General features: G+C 39.4%; 2 protein-coding genes across 7 annotated transcripts in view; both read left to right on the forward strand.

Annotated features, from left to right (window-relative positions):
* Positions 1-5572, forward strand: part of PHLDB2 (pleckstrin homology like domain family B member 2) — a 59441-nt gene extending 53869 nt beyond the window's left edge. For all 6 annotated transcript variants that reach the window (XM_074898937.1, XM_074898966.1, XM_074898957.1 and 3 more), the window contains 2 exons: positions 2833-2918; positions 3647-5572. In XM_074898937.1, the coding sequence (XP_074755038.1) occupies positions 2833-2918; positions 3647-3787 (227 nt within the window). In that variant the 3' untranslated portion in view covers positions 3788-5572. The remainder of the gene's footprint in view (positions 1-2832; positions 2919-3646) is intronic.
* A 2674-nt stretch (positions 5573-8246) lies between these two features.
* ABHD10 (abhydrolase domain containing 10, depalmitoylase) lies at positions 8247-16163 on the forward strand. Its single transcript, XM_074928426.1, has 5 exons — positions 8247-8378; positions 12087-12270; positions 13065-13176; positions 14104-14241; positions 15324-16163. The coding sequence occupies exons 1-5, from the start codon at positions 8264-8266 to the stop codon at positions 15663-15665; spliced, it is 891 nt and encodes a 296-aa protein (XP_074784527.1). The 5' UTR covers positions 8247-8263; the 3' UTR covers positions 15666-16163.
* The last annotated feature ends 8939 nt before the right edge of the window (positions 16164-25102 follow it).

A 25102-nucleotide genomic window follows, 5' to 3' on the forward strand; every position in this document is an offset into this window, starting at 1 on the left:
CAGAATAATGGCTCCACATAATTTATTTTAAAATATTATATACTTTCCCCAATGACAGAATGATTTCTTGTACCCTTCATACAAGAATATAATTTATTACACATACCATGAAAATTAAATAGAATGCTTCTGCAGTATTGTTGCTTGATGTGGTGAAAAGTCTTTCAGGAAATTAAATATACAGGAGTAGACTCTGCGAGTTTACCATATTTTGAGAGTCTAAGGAATTTCAAATGAACGACATGCAACTCTGAAGAGGTGTCTGTACACTTAAGTGGTGTTATACAGTATCTGGAGCCATTATGAGCATTACGTTAATTTGTTATCTTGGGGTAAACCCAGAAATTTTGAATTCAAGAACATATATGTCTGATTGCTATGCAAATCCACACAGGGTTTGACTCTGAAGTTTCAGAGGAAGCCAGAAAAATGACTTTGTGTTCTGAATATTTATTGTTAGGAGAGGCCAGACAGGGGCATATATAAGATGGTCATTGCCAAGAAGCAGAAGAAAACATCGAGTACAAAAACCCACCCAAACAGTTCCATTTCCTCTTATGACATTATTGCTTTCCAGCAACTCATAAGGAACTTAAAATTGATGGTAGGGTTCATGCATTGCTCAGTCCATCATCTTCAAAACACACTTTTGAATTCATTATATTCATTAATTACATATACACTGAATATTTCTTACTTGTTTGCAGTAATACTATGAAGAACATGACAAACTTTTTAAAATTTTGTTCTTAACATCTGGTTTATTGGTTAGCAAGGCCTGTAACATACAGTAGTGTTCCCATCTGGTACTGATTTTTACAATTTTTTTTTTTTAGTAGCTGTGTTAATAGTTAACAGTTTCAGTTTTGAGTGCAGTACAGTTGCCATAATGCAATTTCAATTACCAAATAAATTTTTCATAATGTCTCAAGGACTCCAGCCAACAAACACAGTTTCATGAGAATTACGTACCAGCTGCACAATAGTGCAGCTGCTCGTATGAATGAGGCTCCATCTAGATTTTTAAATATGTAGTAGACTTCCAAAATAAATATTTACACTAAATTCAGAGTAACTGAACACTAAGTGAATATGCTTGTATATTGTTTTAGTTCTGCAAGCGTACTGAACAAAGAATTTACCCTAAAGTCTGACAATTTAGTGCAGCAGCTGAAGCATCTGCACTTTCTGACCTGAAGCATACAGGGAACACTACAAAGACTGTTGTGTTGGGAGCTTGTGGGTACCTGAAATGCTCATGTAACCAAGACCCCAGGTGGGATTTGAAAGAGGAGTGGATCACTGTTTGCTTGTACAGCACAGGCAGTATACTGCTCTATAACGTCATAATCTTACACCTCAGTAGTTTTATGGATCGCCTGGGGGCTGGCAGGAAGATTCCCAGTGCTAAATCGTTTGGTCTTTGGGATTTCTTTTTGCCATCACATGAAACTTTTGAAACTGCCTGCAGCTACCAACAGGATGTAAGCTGAGTTTCATGAGTGTTCAAAATGACAGCAGAATCTCTCAAGGGACTGATAAAGATGTGTTCTGCATGACTGTTCAGTGTTAAGGTGTTACTGACTTGGGGTCAGAAGGCATTATGTTCCCCTAATGTAAAAGTACTGAGAGTGGAGGGAAGTTTGCCCTTCAGTGTCACCCTCTGAGATTAACAATTTATCTTCCATTGCAGGAAGGGTACTGTAGATGCTTATCTGCCCTGTTCCTGTTTCTCATGAAACATTATAGTTGTGACTGTTAGGATGTTAAGTTCACCGTCTGTATCCTTGCCTTCATGATTCACTAGTTAATGCTGTGACAAAAAGCAATATTGTAAGATGTCTAAAGTAGTTTATTGACCCCCTGCAAGTGTCTGCTTGTTTCCATTGACTTCACAGGGAGATTGTCAGCTCTGTCTCTGTTGTCGATATCAAAACTTAAGTGAGAAGATGTCTACCCTGTATTTCAGCTTTGCTGCAGTGGGGTGTTGGTACCAGAAACACAGTACCGCTGGATAACAACCTACTCCTTGTTAGCAGCCTCCCTGGAGTACCTATCCATTCAGGTGTTCTCACCGCAGGCGCTCTGAAGCAAATGGGGAGTTTCCTTTTGCAACAGGGGCAAACTGTGTCTAATTAATGTGGCTTTTACTTTGGGTGTCAGGAGTAGGAGAGTGCAAAAAGACAGCTATGATGATGCAGCTGGTGCACAGAAACTTTTAATCTCCTGTAAACTTTTCATGTGTCAGAGCTCATAGCAACTTGTCTACAATCCGCTAACCTCCCATTTAAATAATAAATATTAGCTTGAGACTGAGGGAGATTATTATAAATGGGAAGAAGCATTTTTTTACTAAGTACAAGCATAAATGATGTTCTAATGTAAAGCTTTTGTTATCAGACTGTATTTCAAATTTGCTTATCATAACAGTTTTCCTTTGAAGGCAAGCTGTAGGTCTTAGCCTGCAAGCTATGTGAAGTCTGGCTGGCTCTCGTGGAATTGGAAGATTGGATGTATCCTGGAGACATCTGTCCTTCTGCTGGCTAATACTGGCCATAATGTCTAGACACTTCAGTAACTTGCAAATAGATGAGGAAACTCTAAAAGCATTATTTCCTTGGAAACCAGGTGGAAAAGAAAACATATTAAACTAGGAAATGCATCTCTCAACAAAACCAACTAACTAGTAAGAAAGGTTGCAGATTTCTGTGGGATTTCACAAGCAGAAGTGTTGGTCCAGTTACTTATCAGCTGAACATATATGTAAATGCACATTAAGCTTTTGCTTCTTGAGGTACTGTTCAGTTCTCAATTCTCTTTTTTTCATTTTAGACAAACATGAAACTAAATTAAAAGGTGTAATATATTTTCAAGCTATTGAAGAAGTTTATTATGATCATCTAAAGAACGCATATAAGGTAAACTTTGTTATTGTTGTCTTAACTGAGTATCATACTGCAGTACCTGAAGTATTGTAGCTCCTGTAAAGTCAGAGGGAGAGCTGACATTATTCAGAAAAAAAGAAACAACAAAAAAACCCAGCAGAGTGGAGGAAAAGGAAGATGAAGCCTGATCAGTGATTAGCACTGTTGGTTTTTTTTTATACTGATGAAAGCAGAGATAGGAGTGTCTACCTGCCAACTGGGATTTGCTGCGAGGAATTCCTTAGTCCAGTGACAGGAGCACTGGAATCAGTGGCTTTGGCAAATCAAGAGATGGCTTAATGGTGTCTGTTGTGGAGAGGGACTTAACTGGTGCTGGCAGCTCATGGCATCCCCTGTCTCTCATCTGCAATTGAAATGAGCTGTGAACAAGCCAAATATATCCTTGGCACATGGAGGTGGTTTTGATCACTGGATGAAGCGGGGGAGTTAGTTATTCGGGCATGAAACAACAGTTTGGAGCCCTGTACTACTGAGTAATAGTCTAGTGGAAACATGTTGTATGTAAGTGTTTATGGTGGATACAAACCCTTTAAACACATCTCTGCTTCCAGTGCTGCAATGTAGGATGCAGTGGGTACAGCATTTTGCATTTTATCTTTCTCCTTGACCCTATCATAAATCTCCCTGTAACTAATTTCACTTCTGGTACCATTAAATGGCTTTGTAATTCTTTTGATGTCCTCCTTTCTGTTTTATTTTAGAGTCCCAACCCATTGCTCACTTTCAGTGTTAAGACACATGACCGGATATACTATATGGTTGCTCCTTCGCCAGAAGCCATGAGGATATGGATGGATGTTATTGTTACAGGCGCAGAAGGCTACACCCACTTCATGTTGTAACAGAAGGGGCAATAGGGCATACTGCAATAACGTAACATATGAAGTTAGCCATATGTAGTAAAACCTCGAAAAGCCAGTGAATACTCTGAAATGTCCTCCTTATGATGTGCACCCAAAACCTCAGAATGAGAGGCGCTTACAAATGCATTGAAAAGGGGGGGGGGGGTTGTTACTTGTTTTAGTTGATCTTTATAGGAATGAAAGAGCTAAAGCTATTGAGAGAACTGTAGTCCTCCAAAATGGGTAATCAGGCAATTTTAATTACAGCATCTTGATTTAATGATAATTTTCTACAAATTCTCTTATATAGAGAATGTCTTCATAAACTCATACTAAACAGTTTACAAATGTGTGTGTTCTCATCAGTATGCAAAAATTCTAGTAATGGAACAAAAAGGTGTAACAAGCATATATTTTAATATGCAGCATTTGACATTTATAGATGATTAGGTGACTTTTTAAAACTTTTAGTCAAGTATTTTATAAAAATGTAAACAAAAAAGCAGCCCTAAGGTACACAGAGTTCTTGCCTTAGTAGTTAAATATTACAACAGAGCCAAAGAGTTACACGATTCCCTTATCATACTGTTTTCATATTGTTAGCTGTACCTAACTTTCTCTAAGGGGGGGACAGTGCCAAAACTCTTAATGACTTTTATTGTAATTAAATTATTAGGATATTCTGTGTGTTCAGACACTCAGTGACTCAACTGCATGTTTAAAGTCTGCATCTATGGAGCTCAACAGAAATCCAGAAGAATAGCTTTATAAAGATGCATTTTTTCCACAAGGACATGAAACAGAGACACGCGTAGTAACTTCCTCATAAGGAGGGTGTTTTTAATCTTCTCTATTGAATAAAATGAGCTGATTGTAGAGCCTACAACAATTTTCTTTTATGTAGTAAGGTCCCAGCGTGGTTCTAACCTTACTCTGTGTCAAGTGAATGCTCTACTGAAACCTCTCAAACATTGGTCCCCTTGAAGCCAAGCATCAAAACCTCTACCTATCTAGAATCTTTAAAGTCAGATTTTCAGCCCTGGAGAGCTTTTTCAAAATATGTATCTGCACAGAATAATGCTGTTAAATAGAATAAAAAGAGAAGCAAGTTCTAAGAGTTTCCGCTAAGCAGTGTATGAATAAAAAACGCTGAAAATTTCAAGCAGCAGAGACTGCGATACCTAAAACAACAAAAAACCTGAGGGTACAGGGGTCTCCCATTTTAAAATCACTTCTAATTCCTTGAGTAATATTGCAAAAACATAAATTATTTAATTGAACTTCAAGAAAGTCTCTTATAATATGACTTTAAAGAGGTTCTATTTCAGTAATTAAAACTTATGCGCTATGTGGTTTGTGTAATAGAAGAAAGCACATTAGCCTTTTTTTTTTCTTGATGAAAAGTTAATGGCTTTTGATGGAATGAATAGAAGTATGCTGGCAGAATATTTTTGTTATACTTTTTAAACCCTGTATCTGTAATGAACAGGTTGAATTTTTTGTGGTATACACAGGTGATATGGTTGCTCTAGCATGACGAACATTAGTTTCATCTTGAATCATGAAAGAAAGGACTGTTATTGCAAGATAATTGTTATCATCTGTGCAGATCACAGCTTGTAATCTAATGATTTAAAACACTATCAGAAATAAATTGCTTTGGTTTATATAATTATTATTTTTCCCTGATGTTGTATCTTGATTTTACTCCTAAGTATGGTTATAAAGGTTTTCTAATAATGATTTTTGTATCCTGCATGATGCGATGAAGGCATTTCAATAAACATTTTTAAAAATACACTTGTTTTAAATATTCATTTGCTGCTTTATCTTGAGACATTTCTAGTTACCTTTTAAATAGTCATATCCAGTTGTGCAAGCAATTTTTTATTTCTTAGTAATACTTGATCTAACCATTCCATATGCTTGACCATAAAAGAGCTATGGAAAATAATCTTTCAAATGGCAGTAAAATTAGGAATGTAGTCTATTTATTGCATGTACATAATAACTTTCTCATTTTATATTTGACTTAGGCATGACTTTAATTGCAGGAAGCATTAGCTCATTGTATAAGCCATGTGGTTTTATGATTTTTTTTTTTTTACTAAGTTTGCTATCATCACCACAGAGTGTGGTGCGTTTTGTAGTGGTGGACATCAAGACAAGGCAAGCAAAGCATGGTGGTAGGCACTATCTTTTATGATCAGCCTGCAAGCCCTCCACAATTAACCCTGTGGGAGTCAAGTACCCACCTACCCTGAAGGATCTTGGGCACTTGCTAACCCACATAGGCTGTGTCTCAAAAACCTCAGCTGCTGTGTCCCTTGACCGACAGCTGCTGACAGGATGGTCTAGCACTTGCCTGGGAAAACAGCCTTACCTTTGCAGGCACTGACTTTCCCTAGCCTTGTTTTCTTCCTTTCTGGATGACTGCCGTAGCCTGGGTGTAAAAGGTACGGGCGCTTAAAGACCTTGTTTTGGCTGCTATGCCCATAAAAATGAGGCTGAGATGGGTAAGGAGGTATGGGTTGGTTCAGATGCCTTGCAGGCCAGGAAAAGGCTGAGCCCTGATGCCAATGAAGATGTTACCTGAAATACTCTCCCAAGATTAGTTCAGAGAGGCAGTACGGCTTTATTCTGTGCAGGGTGCTAGGTGGAAAGCATCCACAATTCAAAACTCTGCACAAAATAACTTTAGAGTATTTATACGCTTCAAACTACATGATTACTTATCTACTATAATGATTATTGGTTAATTATTTATTGTCTCTAATAAATAGTTTTTCTGATTAGGGATACCAATTAAACTCAGACACCAGAGTGAAAAGAGCAGGTGTATTTTACTAGAAGTAACTAAATAATATAACAATAATACAGTGTTTAAGTGCACTTAAACAAATAGGAAAATACAGGGTAATGCATCAAATCATTACTACTTGAGATAGGGACTAGTGATTAAGAAAGATCCATCACCACTTGCATATGTTTCCATCATCCAGATCGGCAGACACCAGGGAGCCCCAGTTCCAGCAAGGATTTGAAGAGCCTGTCCCGGCAAGTGCAAAGTCCCATGTGATGCATCCATCTGTAGGTGAGGCATCCAAAGTCACCGCAAGAGGGTCCAGCCTAATATACTCAAACCAGAATAGCTGGCACCTTTGTTTTAAGTGAAAATATCTGGTTTCAATCTCACATTAGATTCCCTCAGAGGCTGGCCAAGGCTCAAGGGGGAAGCTAAGGGAGTTCCTCTGCTTCTCTAATTGGATTATGTGCAAAGTCTCAGATTAGGCCTCAGTGACAGACAACTGTCTCCATGACTCTGTTATCCACACAAAAAGGACGGAAAAGATAAATTTAAGATAGCTACATCTTCCATACATATTTCACTAATGATCACATACTGAGTTAGCAGCTTTGTCTCATGGCCTGTTGCTCAGGCTTCAATACCTCCACATTTACATCAGAATAGGTGGTTTGTAATAACTTAGTAAAATACCTGTTAGCACTATGGTTATCAGTTATAAAATATACAGGATTCATCTGTAGGTCAACTCTGGCTTGGGCCTGTTGTCCAAGCCTTAGCCCTTCAATCCATCATTGGTTAGTAACACTCTTCCTCCAATTTAAGGTTACGGTGGGTTTTTAATTTTCTGTGCAGCCTCAAAGGGTGAGGGTGAAGCACTCTAATCTCTTAATTAAGCTGATGTACATTAAACAATTTTAACAAGCTTCCATGTTCCAGGATGTTTCTTTTTTTTTCAAGAACGGTAGCTCCTGATTAGAAGTTTCTTACGAATTATTGTTAGTGGTTTGAAGAACAGGCTGACCTAGCTGATGCGTCCAACCCGCCCTTGGATTTGCTGAGAAACATCTGTATGGACAGTAATATTTAGTATGTGTCCTTGGGTGCGGTGAGAAACATTTGTGTGGCCTACAATGTGCGATGATAAACAGTTGTGCAGCCTATAGTTTCCCATTGTTTCTCATGGATAGCAAGCACACAGAATGTAAGCAACTCTGAACAAGGCCTCTTGTTCCGGATAACAGAGGTGATCAGGGGAGGGGCGGCAGGTTTTTAAGTGTCCCTTCTGTCTGGCTGTAAGGACCAGTCAACTATGTGCATTGCATTTGATATATGTACGTTATAAAATGTCTCTATGTATACAGGCAACTTCAAGGACGGAACTTTCCAGCCAGGGTCTTACGGCCTTGTCTTGTAGAGAGAGCCCCTCAAGGAGGGTCCTCCTTCCAGAACGCACCGAGGGGTGCTCGTTAAGTGTCTTTATGGGCAAAATTTTGTTTTCTCCTTCACAACTAACCCCTCAGACCCACACCCGCCCCACGCCCGGCAGCCGCTGGCACCCGCTAGTGCGCATGCGCGCCCCCGCCCCGCCCGCGCGGGCGGGAGGTCGTGCGGCGCATGCGCGCGGCCCCCGCCCCACCGTTGGCGCGCGTGCGGCGCGCGGCGGGGCCATGGCGGCGGCGGGCACCCTGCGGGGGCTGGTGCGGGGCGGCGGCGGCGGGCGCCATCGCGCCGCGGCCACGGGGGTGTTGCTGTCGCCGCTGATGGCGGCCCTGGGGCTCCCGGGTAAGGGATGGGCCCCGGGGCACTCCTGGTGGCACTCCGGCGCCGCTCCTCCCGCCGCCGGCTTGGGAGCCCGGGGAGAAGGGGGTGTCAGTCCGTCCGTCCGCCGGAGGGGAGACGATATAGTGTCCGTGGCGGGTGTAACGGCCGGCGGGTGTTTTCTGTCGGCAGAGCGCGGGGCGGGCAGCTGGAGGTGACACCCTCCCGCCGCTTCAGCGCTGCCCCCACCGGGAAGGGCTAGGGCGCCTACCCGGGGTGGGGGTGTTACCGCCGCTCCGCTCCGCTCCGGAGGACGCGGTTTGTGTCAGGCTTTTCCTCCCGTGCCGAGCCTGCGGGGGGACGAGTCTGTGTGGGTGCAGAGGGGGGGCCGGTACAGCCCCAACTTGAGCGTGTCTGCGGAGCAGCTGCTTATCCACGCGTGTTTACTTCAGTGTGAGCTCCTGTTGCTGTTTTCCGAGGAGCTGAGAAAAGGAGGAACGGGCCGCTTCGCTTCCCGGGGTGTGAAGCGTGCCTACGCGTGAGCCTCCACCGGCCGCTTGAAAAGCTTGGGCTGGGCATCCACTTTTGAGTGCTCAGCAGTGATCCTCTGCCCAAACACGTAGTGCCCCATCTTGCTGTTCCGGACTCGATGCTTGTCTGACTTGAATTTATTCATTGCCTTAAATTTGACAGATCTTGACTGGTCTTGTTGAGGTAATGAACCTCAACTGAGGTTGCTTGGTGTAGAAGAGAGTAAAGCTTACTTGCTAGTAAGGCTGCACGTTTTGTATCTGCGTAAGAACATGAATACAGTGGGGGGTTTTGTTGGTGGTTTTTCTGTCTTTCTGTGTGTTAAGAGTGATAGCCTGATCAGAATAGCTGGTTACTGAGTGTGCCGTTGGGTGCCCTGAGAGTGGGCTAAGCAACAGGTCCTACTGGTGGCCGCCTTCCTCCTGTAGCATAGGCGACTGCAGGAAACGAGGTGTGGACAATGTTGAGGCCGTTCTCTCCCACAGCTGCATTAATCCTCTGCTGCTGCTGTCAGTGGGTAGGTCACAGTGCTGGAGCATTTCCAAGGTTGTTGGGAGGATTTCTTTGGCTTTGACAGTGCTGGGCTCAGTCACAGTTTCTGTTGTTCATCACACAACTAAAATTGCACAGTGGTTCTGATATGCAGAGAGTTCCATAGCATCAGGGAGGGGGCCTGTGGTCTTCCTGGAGGTAGCTCCTGTGTCTGTAGCTTGCTTTTATAGATACTAGTACCACCTTGCACCCTTCAGAAGTGCTTCCCTGCTCTTGCCAAGATCTGTCACTGAAAACAGGAGGAGAAATTACTGGGTAGCTGTTCAGTTATTGATGTTTTTGTCTGTCTAAAGGAAAGTCTGAGAGCACTAATTCAGAGAACTGTGCTTTTGGATTGGCTGGGGTGGTTGCTTTAGGGTTTTGTGCTACTAAGGTTAAGAGTGCTGCTGGTGCACCTGCAGTAACTTGTTAAATGTGGAATATTATTTGTGGACTAGCTTAGGCAGCGATTGTGTCTTGTAGCTGCAGTTTAAAGCCTGCCCAATTGTCAAAAGAGTTAAGAGGGCACCCCTAGAGTGCTGCAGGATGGAAAACCAGTGACTTAAGCGAAGGTCATCAAGGCCACCAAGGGGGAGAAAAATACATCAAGAAGTGATAAACTTGATAGGAAAAGAATTAGGAGTATTTCCTTTGTTACTGGCAGGTGAAGAACGGACTGGATTACTGATAGAAACACACAGAGACCAAAAGCCACAGCATGAATGAATAAATACACCTTTACTGTTGGCATTTATTACACTTTATAATAATTGATGCATCAGTAGGATGAAGAACTGTCCCTTTGTTTCAGGAAAGATTTATTGGTTTTAATCTATGGTTCAAAGGGTATAATTTCTATTAGATTGTAGGAAAGCGTTGAATAATGGCTGCATCCTGCATCTGATATGCAGCCACATTTACTCATGCACATGCAAGTTTAAAAACAAACAAAGCCCCCTAAACCCCTTGACTGTAATCTCTCTGATAGTGAAAAAAACAAACTCAAAGCTGCAGAACAGTGAAGTGGTGTAATACTGTCATGGCCTGGTTTTGCAGTATTTATCCAGTTACTTTACCACTAGGAAGCCCTGATGTGTTTGGGGTTGCATAGTTTTTCTACCCCACTATTGATTCACAGTGTTGAAGGACCAGTCTTCTTCTAATCTAAGAAATGAGAGTATCAAAGTCTTAGAAGCCTTGACCAAGCTTTCAGTTTAACATATTATCTTGCTCTGTGGGATAATAGAGTGGATTGAGTCTCCATAACACCCCTCTGCAAATCACTTGCTCTCCCCCACAGCAGAGGTACAGCAGACTGCTAAACTTAAATTACTGTAGCAGCTGTGAGATTCATCATAGTTATTAATTGGTTAGCATTTCCTTTGTTAATCTTTTTTCCTTGTTTGAAACCAATTTTTTTGATGGTTGGTAATGTGAATAACAGAGTCCAACCTAGTGCTTGCTTTCCAAATGTGTCTGGTTTGTTATCTTGAACTGAAAACAAGATAACTTTAAGTTTATGCTGATAGGAAAACTTTTCTTCAATGTGTTATGTTGCAGATCAGTTTGACAGAAGTTGTGCTAAATGATCTTTAATTTTTTTAATATTTGCAAAATACTTAGGTTTGGAAAGTGATATTTAATTCTGGATAAAGAGAACAATCTGAGTACTGGAATACCATGACTACTCCAGCAGGAATACACCAACCCTGTAATGGGATATCTGTGCCTCTTTTGGAGATGCATAAGAAAATCATTGCTCTACAGCGGTCAACTCTGTTTCTTATTATGGGCTGTGTTTCATGTATTGGTCTGTATTTACAGAACATGTAGCTTTATTTTGTTTTTTACCTTCTGTGCTTCATATCTGAGAAAAAGGCTGATGTTAAGATGGCGTAATGATAAAATAAGCCTTTTTTTCAGTGTTCCTGGCAATAATCTTTAATTTAAGCAGAAATAGCTGCTGATATGATGAAAAAGGCTAGATGTTATATATTTAATTTGGTTTTAAACAATACTAATGTTGACTTATGTTCATCATGTTGAAAAAGTTAGTCACTAGATTCTTTCCCAGTTCCCACTTTTTAACTTCCCCACTACGTCTGCTTCACCCCATCTGCACCTTTGTGGATCTGGGTTTTGATGCAGATGCACTTTTGTCCTTCAGCTTTAACTGTCATCAAAAATTTGTCACCTCGTGTGTTTGTATACTTATGATTGCACAGAGTACTTCAGTCCCCAAATTATATTTGGAATTCAGTCTGGAAGAAACAAGAAGGAAAAATTAAAAGTTAAACTAAGCAGATGAAAAATCTTACCAGTTCATGTGAAATGAGTAAATATATTCAAGATGGTATAAAACATGAGGACAAATGAAGTATAGGAAATCTTAGCATTTGGCTTCAGTCAGCCACTTTGCTGATGGTGAGTGAACTTACATGGTTGGCATTTAATGATTTGAGAATGAATCACAATCGGTTTTCCCTTTCAAGTTGATCAATACTAGTTAGTCATGAAAGAATATAGTAGATACTTTTTTTTTTTTTCTTGAACCAAAGTACCTTATTTTCACATAATATGCCCATATTTCCTGAATCCTAGTTTTATAAAAATATTAGTATTTCTGCCAAGATTACCATGGTGATTGTACAAAATAACTCTTTTTATTAGTTTGCAGACTGAAATCATCGGTCAGCTTCCTTACTCGACCAGATCGACCAAATCTTGCTTATCATAGACTAAAAGGCAGGAATCCAGGGGTTATTTTCCTTCCAGGCTTGAATTCAAATATGAATGGTCAGAAGGCAACTGCCCTTGAAGATTTCTGCAACTCTCTAGGTCATGCTTTCATCAGGTATGTTCAGAGTATTGTTCTTGTGAAAATGAAACTAGTATCATGCGTTGGGGGAAGGGGTTTTCAAAAAAATGTAGACTTTGGCATTTGGATTGGAATGCATGCTGTGCTGGACACAAGCTAAGAAGTGTCTGCCGTTTCAAACGTAGGATTTCTGTCTGTAGCGAGACTGAGGTAAATCAGAAGAAGGAGTTCTGACAGTAATTCAGAAAATTCTCTGATCAATTTCTGTGTTCTAGCCAGTGCTATGTGTTACATTAAGGCTGTAGGCACAGAAATGAAAAATAAAGGACCCAGAGTTCTGATTTTTTTAAGTTACCACTGTAAGCATGCTTCTTAACTGCCAAATCTTAAGTTTCCCAATGTTGTCTGTGATTTTAGAAGAACATGCACATGCTTGGTGATACTCTCCTTTGACAGACTAGGGTGAATGCTGAGTTTCACAAGTCCTCGTATTTGGGGATAGCGTTTGAAAGAGATCTTGTACATTTTAAAATACCTTCTAAACTGAAGTATTTTAGGTTTCTTGTCCGGGAAATCTTTTTTTCTGGGAAGTATTCTGGTAAATTTGCATATTCTTACATTAAACAATAAGAGAACCCTGTATCACTTAATTGCTTGTGTTTTGTCTAAACCTCATTTCATGCGATTTCTGGTTGTTAGTGATACAAGTAAGAAAATATTCAGTGCGTTATCTTGTCCCCTGCTTGATTTGTTTAAATGGTACTGTTTAGTTAGCTTCTATGTTACTATAGACAGTACTGTGACTTTCAATCTGATGGTTATTTTTTCAGATTTGATTATACGGGATGTGGAAGTTCAGATGGTAAACTTGAGGAGTGTACAATTGGGAAGTGGAGAAAAGATGTTTTGTCTATACTGGATGAACTTACAGATGGACCACAGGTTGTATTTTATTTTTAAATATAGAATGCTTTTTGTCCTCAAGGTAGAACATTGATCAAAAATATGCCATAGTAGCTCTGGTCAACAGTAGCTTCTATTTAACATCTGACACCTGCCCTTTTTCAAGCTCAGTCATTTGGGAGGTCATATTTGTAAGACCTCTTTTGCAAGCAGGTAGATGACAAAATCATGGAAACGTGGGTTGGCAGGACCTTCTGGAGGTTGTTTATTGCAGCCTTCTGCTCAGAGCGGGGCTGTCATCCCAGGGAGTCTGAGGAAGCCTCATGGTGGAATTTCCACCTGATAGGGGACAGGAAATTGTCCAGAGTGGCACAGCCCTCTGCATGAAAAAGTATGTCACTGTCCCATGCTGATGCATTAATTAAATAATTTGCAAGAATTTTACTATATAAGCTACTCTGTATGATAAAATAGCTTTAACAAAAAATCAGAAGAAACAGCATTTGACTTCTTCAGTTACTTTAGAAATGACTGTGAGAAACCTGAAATCTCCTGCAACCTCAAAATACCTAGTATTGTGTTTAAAACGGTTTTGGATTATGATTTGATTTTGTTGACCTCTTTCAATGTGCTGAACCTTTACCATGTGCATTTATTTTAAGAAGGAAACAAAGTATGCATGTGATACTGAATTGTTTCCACTCTCATTTTGTTTACAGTGTTTCAGTCTCAGACAGCAATAACCAGCCATGCCAAACAAAAAGAATAATAAAATACCAGATCCTGTGGTGCTTACTCAGGCAAAATTTCCACTGGAGGTGACAGCAGTTCTGCCTGGGTAAGGACAGCAGGATTATGCCCAAGGTTTAAGTAGTTAAACAAAATGAACACTGATACTTTGTGAAAGAAGAAAAAAATTATTAGCTGTTTCCTGTAAAATAATATCTCCTTTTCTCTCTTTTTCAGATTCTGGTGGGCTCTAGCTTGGGTGGATGGCTGATGCTTCATGCTGCAATAGCACGCCCAGATAAAGTAGCTGCTTTAGTTGGAGTAGCTGTAGCAGCAGACCATCTTGTGACAACTTTTAAGAAGCTTCCCATCGAGGTAAATATGATGGTTGGCTTTTGTGCAATCTAAAAATCTATCAAGCATTTAAGAAGTTCTGTTGTTCAGACTGTACTTTTCCTGAAAGTCTTCCAGTAAGTTTTCTGTGTATGTGGTGGAGGTAAGCTGAAAATTTACATTAATCTGAAAGTCTGCAAATTCTGTGCTTTTAGTATGAAGCTAGTGTAAGCACTACCTAGAATGTGTTTTTATTATTACTGTGGCATATAGGATGTGAAGTCAGATCCCTGCTGTTTAGCAGTCCATTAGATTTCAATATTGAATGTCTTATATTTGCATTCAAATTGGATCCTTGTGCTTTCAAGGATGGAGAAGTAGCTGCTAAAGTAATTGAGATGACATGGGATGAGATGAGTCTGACACAGGTTGTGTGTGTAGAAAGGGAATTCTTCAGATTAGCATGTTTGTAAAGACTGTAAGATTTAGATAGTGGGATGTCTCTGAGTTGCTTCCTTGATGATGATGTCCAGTCTTCAGGAAAGTAAATCAGGTGTTATAATGTGACAAATAAATATAGCATTAAATAACTCATACTTTAGAATAATTAAAATATTTCCGTGGTGGGTTCTTTTCTTTTGCAAGGCACTTCGTAGTGTCATTATTACTACTTAAAACTAAGGTGAGATTCTGGAAATACAGTATTTAGACGCAGCTATTGTGGCAAAGACTTGAAAAGACTGATCGCTGGCAATTCCATTTTTCCTAGGATGTTCTTTGTTTAAAGTTCAGTGAACTGATTGGAGCCAAAGAGACCATGGTTCATGGTGGCTATACATCTTTTTATTTCTGATAGATTCTGGCTGAGAAACTTAATTTCATTGGTGAATCCTAACTAGATTAATTTTCAGGAGAGATGTGCAGAGTAGCTTTTGTGACATGCTAGGGGGTTTGCCTTCTCGGATGCTGGAAGCAATCAGGAATATACCTTCTCTGCTAATAAAAATGAACAAAATGAAATTTTATGCCTGGGGAAGTTTTGTTGCATTTAGAGCAGAAATAAGTTGAGACACTAAATAACTCATAACATCTGTCTTGTCTATTCTTTGCTCTCTTTTTTATAGGCACAAAAAGAAATAGAAGAAAAAGGTGAATGGAAATTTCCAACAAAGCACAATGAGGAAGGGTATTACTCCTTGAAATATGACTTTATCAGAGAAGCAGAAAATCACTGTTTGCTAAATAGTCCTATTCCGATAACATGTCCCATACGACTCATTCATGGCATGGAAGATGGTGATGTCCCTTGGCAGATCTCTATGCAAGTTGCTGATCGTGTTTTGAGCAAAGATGTGGATGTTATCCTCCGCAAAACTGGCCAACATCGGATGAGTGAGAAGGAGGATACAAAACTTCTTGTGAATACCGTTGATGATTTAATTGACAAGCTGGCAACACTAGCATGAACTGCAGAGTAGTGTATGTGCATGGACTCTACACCTGACTCTTTTTCCATGAGTAGCAGAAACCCTGTCCTTAACAAGTTGATGCCAGGCCTGTGACTATCACAGTAGGAACTGAGCTTTACCTGCTGTTTCCTTACCTCTGTTTCGTAAAGACAGGTATTTTATTAATGCTGCATTTGCACAGACAGTCCAAAATGTGGAGGAGTGCTGCTGTTGTATTTAGAACCTCTCCTTCACCACTTAAAACCTTTTTTCGCAAGCTTCCTACACTTTTGTACCAAAATGTTGATTCATTTTTGTTACTATTGGCCTGTATGGTAAAACTTCAGTTTCCCGTGACTTTGACACCTTTTTGTTATTGTCCTTTTGCTGTAACATTCTTGTATCTTATGTCTGGAACCATTTGTGCAAGACAAAATACAACTTAAGTGTTCACTAAAGTTATTGTTATTAGAAATAGTGAATAACAGAAAGCACAATAAACAGATTTCAGATAAATTATCGTATTGTCCTTCAGTACTTTTAAAATTGAAAAGTGGAAGGCACACCCTGATGGTGTGCTTGGGGTACTACATAAGGAAGAAGTTAACTTCTGACAACACAGGGCCTCAAAGTGCAGGTGGAGGATCAGTGGGGTTTATGTCCTCTTTTCTAGGCTCTTTTTTTGTAATAATTGATTTGTGGGTCTACTATTAAGGGAGCAATATATAATCTTGGTGGAAACTGAAACTGAACTGAAACAGGGACTCTTTTATAGTGACCTCTTTAAAGTGGGGGGGTGCAGGACCATAGGGCATTACTGCCTCTTTTTTATGACTTGAGAACTGTAGGTTATTAGAAATAGTGTCTCCCAGAGTTAGGAATTTGAGGTGCACAATTGGCAAGTCTGAAAACCTGTAACTGAAACTTGATAGTTGGATAATTCTTGTAATGTAAATCCTTAGAATTTAATAGTAAATAGATTTAATTGCAAATGTGACTATTACCTGGGTTTTTGTCCAGAAATATGGTACCATTCATAACTTGAGAGGAACTTACTTAGGTGAGAGGCTATAATTAGTTCAGGCTGGCCTTAATATGAAGCATCAGTCAGAAGTATATAGTTGTTTCTGGCTTTAGTATTTTAAGTAGCAAATGGCATCACTATTGCTACCTTAAAAGACTAAAGCTCCTGGGGGAAAGAGATTTCTCGAGAGTTTGTTGTTTTCAGTGTTAGTATTGTCAGTAGAAGTACATTGTAAGTAGAAGTATGTTGTATAGAGCTTCGTTGAGGTAATGTTTTTTATTTAGCAAAAAACCCAAACAACTAAAACAACCAACCCCAACAATAAAACAAAAAGCCCTAGATTTCTGATGAGTTCCTGTGAAATATTATTACCTTCTTATTTAGGCTTCAGTACTGCAAAACCCAAGAAACTGTGATGTAAAAAGTTTGAGTTCTGGTATGAGAGTAAAAAAGATGCCTCTAGTTTAGATGCAAACCTTGTAATTCAAGTGTACCAGTTCCTTAATTCAATTAACCTAGCTCAGGATACTTGTTTGAGGAATTGCAGCATTCCATGAATTCTTGTTTCCAAGTATTTCTGTTTCTGGAGTAGACTTTTTTCTGTTTGTAAGAATATGAAATTTACTTTTAAGACCTTTTGAATGTGTTTTTTACTTTTGAGAGCAATTAGTTCAGATAATTTCGGCAAATTGCTTGGCCATTCCATTCCTGAAGGTTGGGCTATGTTCAGGTTTATATATTGTTAAACAGTTGTTGGCTTTACATGTATTCATGTGACTTGCATCTGATAAAAACTGAAAAGTAGATTTATGTGAATTTTAAAGACATAGTCAAATCAAAATTAAGTTACTTCATAACTTTCTGCTCTTGGCTTACTATGACTTTTTTTAATCCAATTTTGTCACATCTCTTAGATTGCGTTGTCTGTTAATGGAAGAAAAAGTTGAAAAAAGTGGAGTGCAGTAATTCCAAAGTAATTAATTTTTATTAAGACCCAAAGTTACCAGTTGTGATAGATGTACTTTTTGTTCACACATATTAAAGTTATTTCAGTAGCTGAAAATTTTTGAGCTTTTTTTAAAATTGGGAGTTATACCTATAAACATTCAATTTAGCTTTTAATAATTCATGCAGGAAAAAGTCATTCTATTTCTTTATAAACTGTAGCTGCATATTTCTCTTGAAAGAATTGCATTGTAGTCTTTCAAAGCTTCACCTTAGCCTTTATTAAATAATTGATTTTATGGCTAAGGTCTTTTTGTTACAATGCCTTAGAGCAAAACAGTTGAAAACAAATGTTGAGGGGAGCAGATGTGCGAGTAGTTTTCAGGGGTTTTGTTTTGGTTTGGGTTTTTTTTGTTTGGTATTGAGTTTTTTCCCCATTATTCTGCTGTAATAACATTAGGTGGGAGAAGGCAGCATAACAGGATTGAAATAATTGTTGAGGATACAAAGCTGCAGCATAAGTTCTCAAATCACAGCATTACTGAAACTTAATCCTAGGGAGGGGTTTTTTTTGCAGGCCAGTCTTTTTCTAGTTCTCTCTGTTTTCTTTCTCTGCTTGCTAAATGGAGATAAGTGGTAGCATTTACATTATAGATACACCCAAAATTTGCTACATACAGCGCAAATGCAAAGTCAGAGATGAGACTTCCGTCATAGAGACAGTATTCTAGGTAGTGTGCTGAGATGCAGAGAATGCTAGTGCCCTTCTTTCTGTTCATTTACCATTTTCTAAATTCAGTTTATATTCCTTAAATACAAAGAGGTGACTTTCAGGTAGACTTTATGCAGACAGACATTTTCCTTGTGTTCATGCTGGAAATTGCCAGAATTTTGATTACTGTCAATTTGGCATGTTCATATTCCTGGAAGAAGGGATAGATGATAACCAGGGAGATTTACATCCTACCTGTGACTAGCTCTTGACCTACCAGGAGGCTTTGACAATCTTGCATAATGTAATATTCACATATTATGGTGTCATTCCGATTTTATTTGGTACTACATTTTGTCCCCTGAGTTAATGCTGGTGGCATCTCTTTCATCTTTGCCAGTAGATGTCTACAAAGTGAATTATTTTCAGTATTAGTCATGTTTAAAAACAAGTATTTCCTTCCTCTAGAAATACTGTATTAAACTAAGGTAACCTTTGGAAAAGGTTACCTTTCCTAACTAACCTTTGGAAAGGTCTGCATGGTGCAAATTTTCAAAATCCTTTGTAATGAATTCCTATGTTCTGTTTTGTGTGGTTTGTTTTTTTTTTTTTTTTTTAAATACAGATTTCTAATTTCCCGCCAAATAGAAAGTATCTTTTGTGAACATGTAACATAGGTTTCCTCAACAATAAGCTTGATTCACACAAAATGATCAGTTTCTTATGCTTTCAGACTTACCAACTCTTATTCTGCCTGGGGCCGTTAGTTTTCTTTGAATACCTTAATCTACGCTCAATTATTTTCAGTAGCACTCTTAGCTTAAGTTGTTAGCGTTCTGTATCTTTCACTTCTGACAACTCTGAAAATGACTTCTGGGCTCATCTGTCACTGAGTATGGTACGGACTCGTTGGGCTGACGCTGCTGTCACAATACGAGAGTGCTCTGGACACTAACTGAGCAACTCAGCTCCTTGTGTTGTTGATTTTGATCAAACAACCCTAGCTGAATAAACACCTCGAGGTATTTATCTTATATGTAATGGTTAAACTACATAACATTAACTCTGGCTGAGGAGTTAGTTACAGTCACTCAAGTTTCCTGAGTAAATAACAAAAAGCCGTTATAGCTAGGCAGGAAGCTTGATTAGCATATAGTACCGAAGAAGCAGGTAACAGTTTTCCTTAAAAAGAAACAAAAGCATTACCAGCTGACCTCAACTGTCCCTAGTCCTTACCAACATTTTTGTTTCAGATCTATTGCAAAATCAAACTACTTGAGACTTAACTTGGAAATAAACAATTCTGCTTTCTAAAAAGGGAGACGATGGTGAGACATGCCTTCCTGTGTTTGGGATTAAATTTTGTAATAGACCAGTATGTGGTGAAAGCTCTCTAAAGCTTATTCAACTTGTTTCCTAATAACCAAGCGCTCTTATTCTCTGTATATTGAGCTGTACTAATGCAGTTTTATATACATGAATTTTTATCTTAACAAGTATCCTACTTGTTCTGTCTCTTCTGTTGTTTGCCTCTGTATTACACACTTCAGCGCTTTTTTTTTTTTTTTTTGGTGTTAAATGGTATTTAAGTGTTTCATGTAAATTCAGTTTAGCTGATTTATTTTCTCTTCCGTCAACACTAAACACAAACAAAGCAGTGTTCACAAAAACCCCCCTAGCTGGATAGGCCTTAGAAGAACTGCCTCCTGCTGTTTCATTTGTATGTTAATTTTGATTATGTGCTCTCTTGGACATGCTGTTATTCAGTGGGGCTAAGAGATTTATGGGGTACCATACTTTTCATAGCAAATTAAAACGTGCTTAGAGAGAAACTTTCATCCAGCTATGTGTCTGCAGCTGCTCACATGTTTCCAATGCTCTGGTCATACTGCAGTACAGAGTTACAACATTTTTTTGAACCTATGCTAGTCAGAGTTGCTAAATCAGGTCTGTGCTTGTCATTTCTCCTTGTTCCCTATCCTCTCCTCTGGGGCGGGGGAAATGGGAGGAAAATTGTGTCCTGGGGAAAAATGAGATTTGAACTAGTTTGATTTTTAAGTTGTGCTGTCATAGGGAGGCCTACCTTACCCTCTCAGATTATTTTTTATTTTAAAAACAAGGCTAAAAAAATTATGTTAAAGGCTTCCCTGGAAATAGAAGAGGATTATGTGTTTCACCTGTCTCTTAAGATAAGTGGTCTGTGCTTTGCACTGATGTACAAATTCAGTCAGCTGTGTGAGAATGCAGAATTTTACTAAAGCTTGGTGAAAATTCAACAACTGTGTTAAGTATACGTACAGAAATGCCAACAATCACTGCACGCTCTCACCCTTCTGCCCTTGTTCTCAAGCCCAGCAGGGACAGGGAAGGCAGAGGGAACTTGGCTCTTCTGTTTAATAGCAGGCAGCTTGCTATATTTGTGTTTTTAATGCCACTGTGCATGTTGCTTTTCTCCTGCAGGTGTTTACTAGGGCAAGAGATTACTCTAACGGTTGGGAAGAAGAGACAGAGATGGACAAAAGATTTACTTTTGTCACAGATTTACTGCTCATAGATCAGTTTATGTAGCTCAGATTTACTTTGTGACTGTAGGACCTCATCTCACTTCAATATATATTTGCCTAGAATAGAAGAATATTAGTTACAGCCCTGGCCATGGTCTGCATAAATCTAAATGATAGGATCTATTGCAGTCTAGTTGCAGGCTTGACCTTGTATTTCTCTTTCAAGTCCTGCATATGTATGTTATATGGTCCAGTGCTTCTGTTCCATTAAAGAGAAATGGGCATCCTCCGTATGACACAGTAATTGTAGCTTGTGATCTGCTAGTGGATGAGAAGGGATAGACACGTTCTCATCCTGCTACAGTGTCTTGTTTTGTGGTTGGCAAGGAGCTTCAGCTAGCTCTGCGTTTATATTCGGCATGAAAACCAAATGACAGCTGCTAAAACTTCCAGTCACTTGGTTCTGAGACTAAAATACAAATTTAAAATGTTTTTAGGCTGGCACGTGAAAGGTTATGTTCTTTGGGGGCCTTTTGACCTGCACCATATTGTCCATTTGCCTCCCACATGGCAACACGAGAAGGTCACGGCTGCCGGTTGGGGTGGAAGCAGGTGCTCATATCTGCAGCAAAGGTATGCTGGACAGTAGCACACTAAAGGGTTGGAGTGATGTCAATGGCCTGCCCAGACTTTGATCCTGGAAAAGCAATTCCTGAAGGACATGGGCTGCCTGGGAACAGGTCTGGGCCTTATGAGAATCCTTTGCTTTGCTTCTGTATCGAATGTGGTTTGCTGGCAGAAAGTATGCCAGAGCATGCTAGTCCTTAGGACAGTAACTCTTGAAAAAGCCTCTGACAGCAAAGCTAAATCCCTAATCGTAAAAAGAAGCATTTATTTAGTTAGGAGATTTGTTCTGTTTTGTTTGTTTGTTTATAAATCTTGCTGTCTGTTTTGACCTAGGTTTCAGTGAAATTAAGTTGTTACTTCTTTTCTGTTCTAATGTGTATTGCAGTGCATAATTTTCAGACCAAGGTAGTTCTCAGAAGGTATTGTTTGTGTTGGGGACAGATAAAGAATCGGTATGATGAAATGTGTTGGCTTCCTTTCAAGGAGTCTGTCAATCCAGCACAAGACTTAAAAGATCTTGAGACTTAAAATACACAATTTACCTCCAAGGTCATCTTGAATATCAGGAATGCTGGCAATTATATCTACAGGAGTTGGTTTCCAGTGGTAAGTGGTAACTGTTTTTGCCTGCAAAGTGGTCAATGACTTATGAATCCCAGAAACACTTATTATTTTGTGGCAGCCTTAGGAGCTGCCTTGTTTTGCAGACTGCAGTGTCAGTGCTTTCTGTTCTGTCCCACAAATAGGAAGGTCCTTTGTTCCTGGCTTAATTTGCTTTTAATCTCAAATTTGAGGTGTTCAAACTATGCACTTTGTTGGGGCTTAGCATCTTCAGAGCTGGCAAAGAAACCCTTTTGCAGGTGAAAGATGAGATACTTGCTTCAGTTAGCACTTTTTCTCTTTGAGGCTCTCTAGATTTTAGATTTCATAATAAAGGGGAAGTTAGAATTTTTCAAATTAATGTTGTTCCCTGTTCTGATATCTGCCACCCAGTTTGCACAATTAAAAAGATGGCAATATTCCTATACCTCTTTTTTGACTTCTCTGACTAGTTTTCTTGTGTAGAACATCTCCACATATCTTATCACAAAGCAAGTCCATGAATAAAACCAAGGGTCTGCAGAGCACTTAGCTGGCCTTGCAGCTCCCTGAAAAAGGCCCAGTACTTGCACTGAGCTTGTATGGAACCTTAGCATCCTCTCTGCAACTCTAGAAAATGTGCCGTCACGACATAGGCTTTATATGCAGGGCCTCAGAAGTTTACTTGTGAAGGCAGGTGCTGTAAAGCATTTTACAGATTTGGAAAATGTACTGATTTTTTTTTTTAAACTTAGTTATGAAAGGTCTGTTATTGCACAGTGGCAGACCTGGGCAATGGAGCTTGGACTTCCCAGTTATTCTGATCGCTGGATAGCTTTGTCTGATGGGAACTGATCCAGCATACTTTGAAAGATAGTGCTTTGGGATGACTGAAATACCAGACTCCAAGGAGTGAGTTGCCAGACAGAATCTAACAAAGGTTAAGGGTTGCTCTGTAGCAGGACAAGTTTTATTTCTCCCTCTCTGTTCCAGTTGGAAGACATTGAAAGCTATCAAGCTACCATGGATCTAAACGTGGGTAGTGAGATAATGTCAGTTTTGTTGTTGGCAGCATTTGTTTATAGATTTACAAAGTTTATAAGGTAATATTGTCATTATCTGAAAGCATAAGATGAGCCACGGCGCTTACAGGCATTAAATCCTACTTCATGTCTTCAAGCTTCATCTCTACTTACTGAAGAGATTTGTGGGTTTAGTCATTAGTTCCAATATTGCATTCCCAAGAAAAATAAGAGGACAAAATCCATCAGAAGCAGTAGGTGAAGTGTTCTAGTGGTAGTACCTTTGCTGCTGAAAACCTGCCACTTCTACATCACATTTCTAGCTGCCAGGCTTTAATATGGCTCCGTTCATCAGAAGGAACTCAAGTTCCTTCAGTTCTTTGTTTTGTAGCTGCATGTGCTTGCCATTTCTTAACTTCTGGTTCTGGTGAGCTAAACAGATAATCCTTCTGAGGTAATTACTGTAAAGGCTCTAATTTTCAGTTCTCTTGTTACTGGAGTAATTTACTTCATTCGTGTTACTGAATTTACTTCATTCGTGTTACTGAATTTACTTCATTCGTGTTACTGAATTTACTTCATTCGTGGCTAGACTTTGTCTGCAATGAGACATATTTTTGCCTGCTTTCAAGGAATCGTCTTTATCTTTGTTGTTTGCTCATTGTGGCATGCATGAGCTGAGATCTTCCTGGGAGTATGAACTTTTTTTGTGACTGCTAATCACATCTTAAATAGTTCAGGCCTAGGAACACAGCCTTGTACAAACTGAATGAAAATATACACGATCATGAATGATTTTTCAATTACAGTCATATTATAGGACGTACTAGTTAGCCAGCTTTAATCTCTTCAATGTGTCATGTTGCTTTGGAATCAGTTTAGTTCTCTAATCAATGTGTTGTGCAGTAGCCAACTCTAATGTATTACAGCACTTTTAATAAATTGCATCAACACTATCGCTTTCTAAAAGAATTCATCCCATTGTTTTCCTAGGCTGGATGGCACAGTAGCAGGCTTATGATTTGATTACTCATGCTTTGGAAATATTGGTAGGGGGCTGGCTTTTTTCCAATCCTCTGCAGCTTTTCTGGTTTTCAAAGCCTTATTAAAAATTGATATTGATGGTCAAACTTGCTTTTCAGCTTTCACAGTATGCAATGGTCCCTCGAGAACAGGTTGCATAGCCAACATCTGTGAAGGGGGGAACCTCTGCTTTGCAGTTTAGGAGAGTTAGATTACCTAACCCTGCTCCCAAGTTAGGAAATGGGGTCAGAGGCTGATGCAAATTTAGGTGGCTTTCCTGAAATCTCATTGCTAGTGAGCACTGGATGCCCTGCTGTGACCATAAACAGCCAAGGAACCTGGGTAGCTCCCTTCTAAACAGAACAACGCAAAAAGATCTGAAAGTGCAAAATAAAGTGTCTTGTTCTTTGTGGAACTAGCCAGAGAGAGTAAGGCCTGGCCCTTAACAGTTGCTTGAATGGAAGGGACATAAAATTCATGTACTGCCTTTTCCTGTTGCAGCTGCAGTTTACTCCTCTGATCCCCAGGCTTGGTTTGCAGTCTTGATTCCTGTGCATTTGCTGTGCCTTCACCAGCATCCTTGCTGAGATGGAAAGTGCTCAAGTGGTGGTCCTGTCACGTAGCATGCTCTGAGTTATGTAATCACATATTTCATAGAGTCTTAAAGCTACCAGTGCAGAGAAGAGAAAGCACTAAATGAAATGCCTGTGGAGGACAACAATGAATTGGGTCATCTATTAAATTTTTCATCTCGTGAGTCTGCTCAAGCCCGGCAACATCTGAAGCAGTATAAATCTGAGAATTCATGGTCTTAAAATGAGAAAGTAATGGATGAAGACGCTATTATGAGATAGATATATAAGGAGCTGTATTCCTTTCCTTTTTTTTTTTTTTTTTTTTCTTTTTAAATGCAGCAGGAGGACTTTTGTTGGCAAAGCTAATTGTATATACACCTCAGGTTTATCAACTTCCTTTCATATCAAGCTGGACATGAATCATTTGCCAAAAGGGAACTATTT

Source organism: Athene noctua, chromosome 1, assembly GCF_965140245.1.
Source record: "Athene noctua chromosome 1, bAthNoc1.hap1.1, whole genome shotgun sequence".
Taxonomy (NCBI): domain Eukaryota; kingdom Metazoa; phylum Chordata; class Aves; order Strigiformes; family Strigidae; genus Athene; species Athene noctua.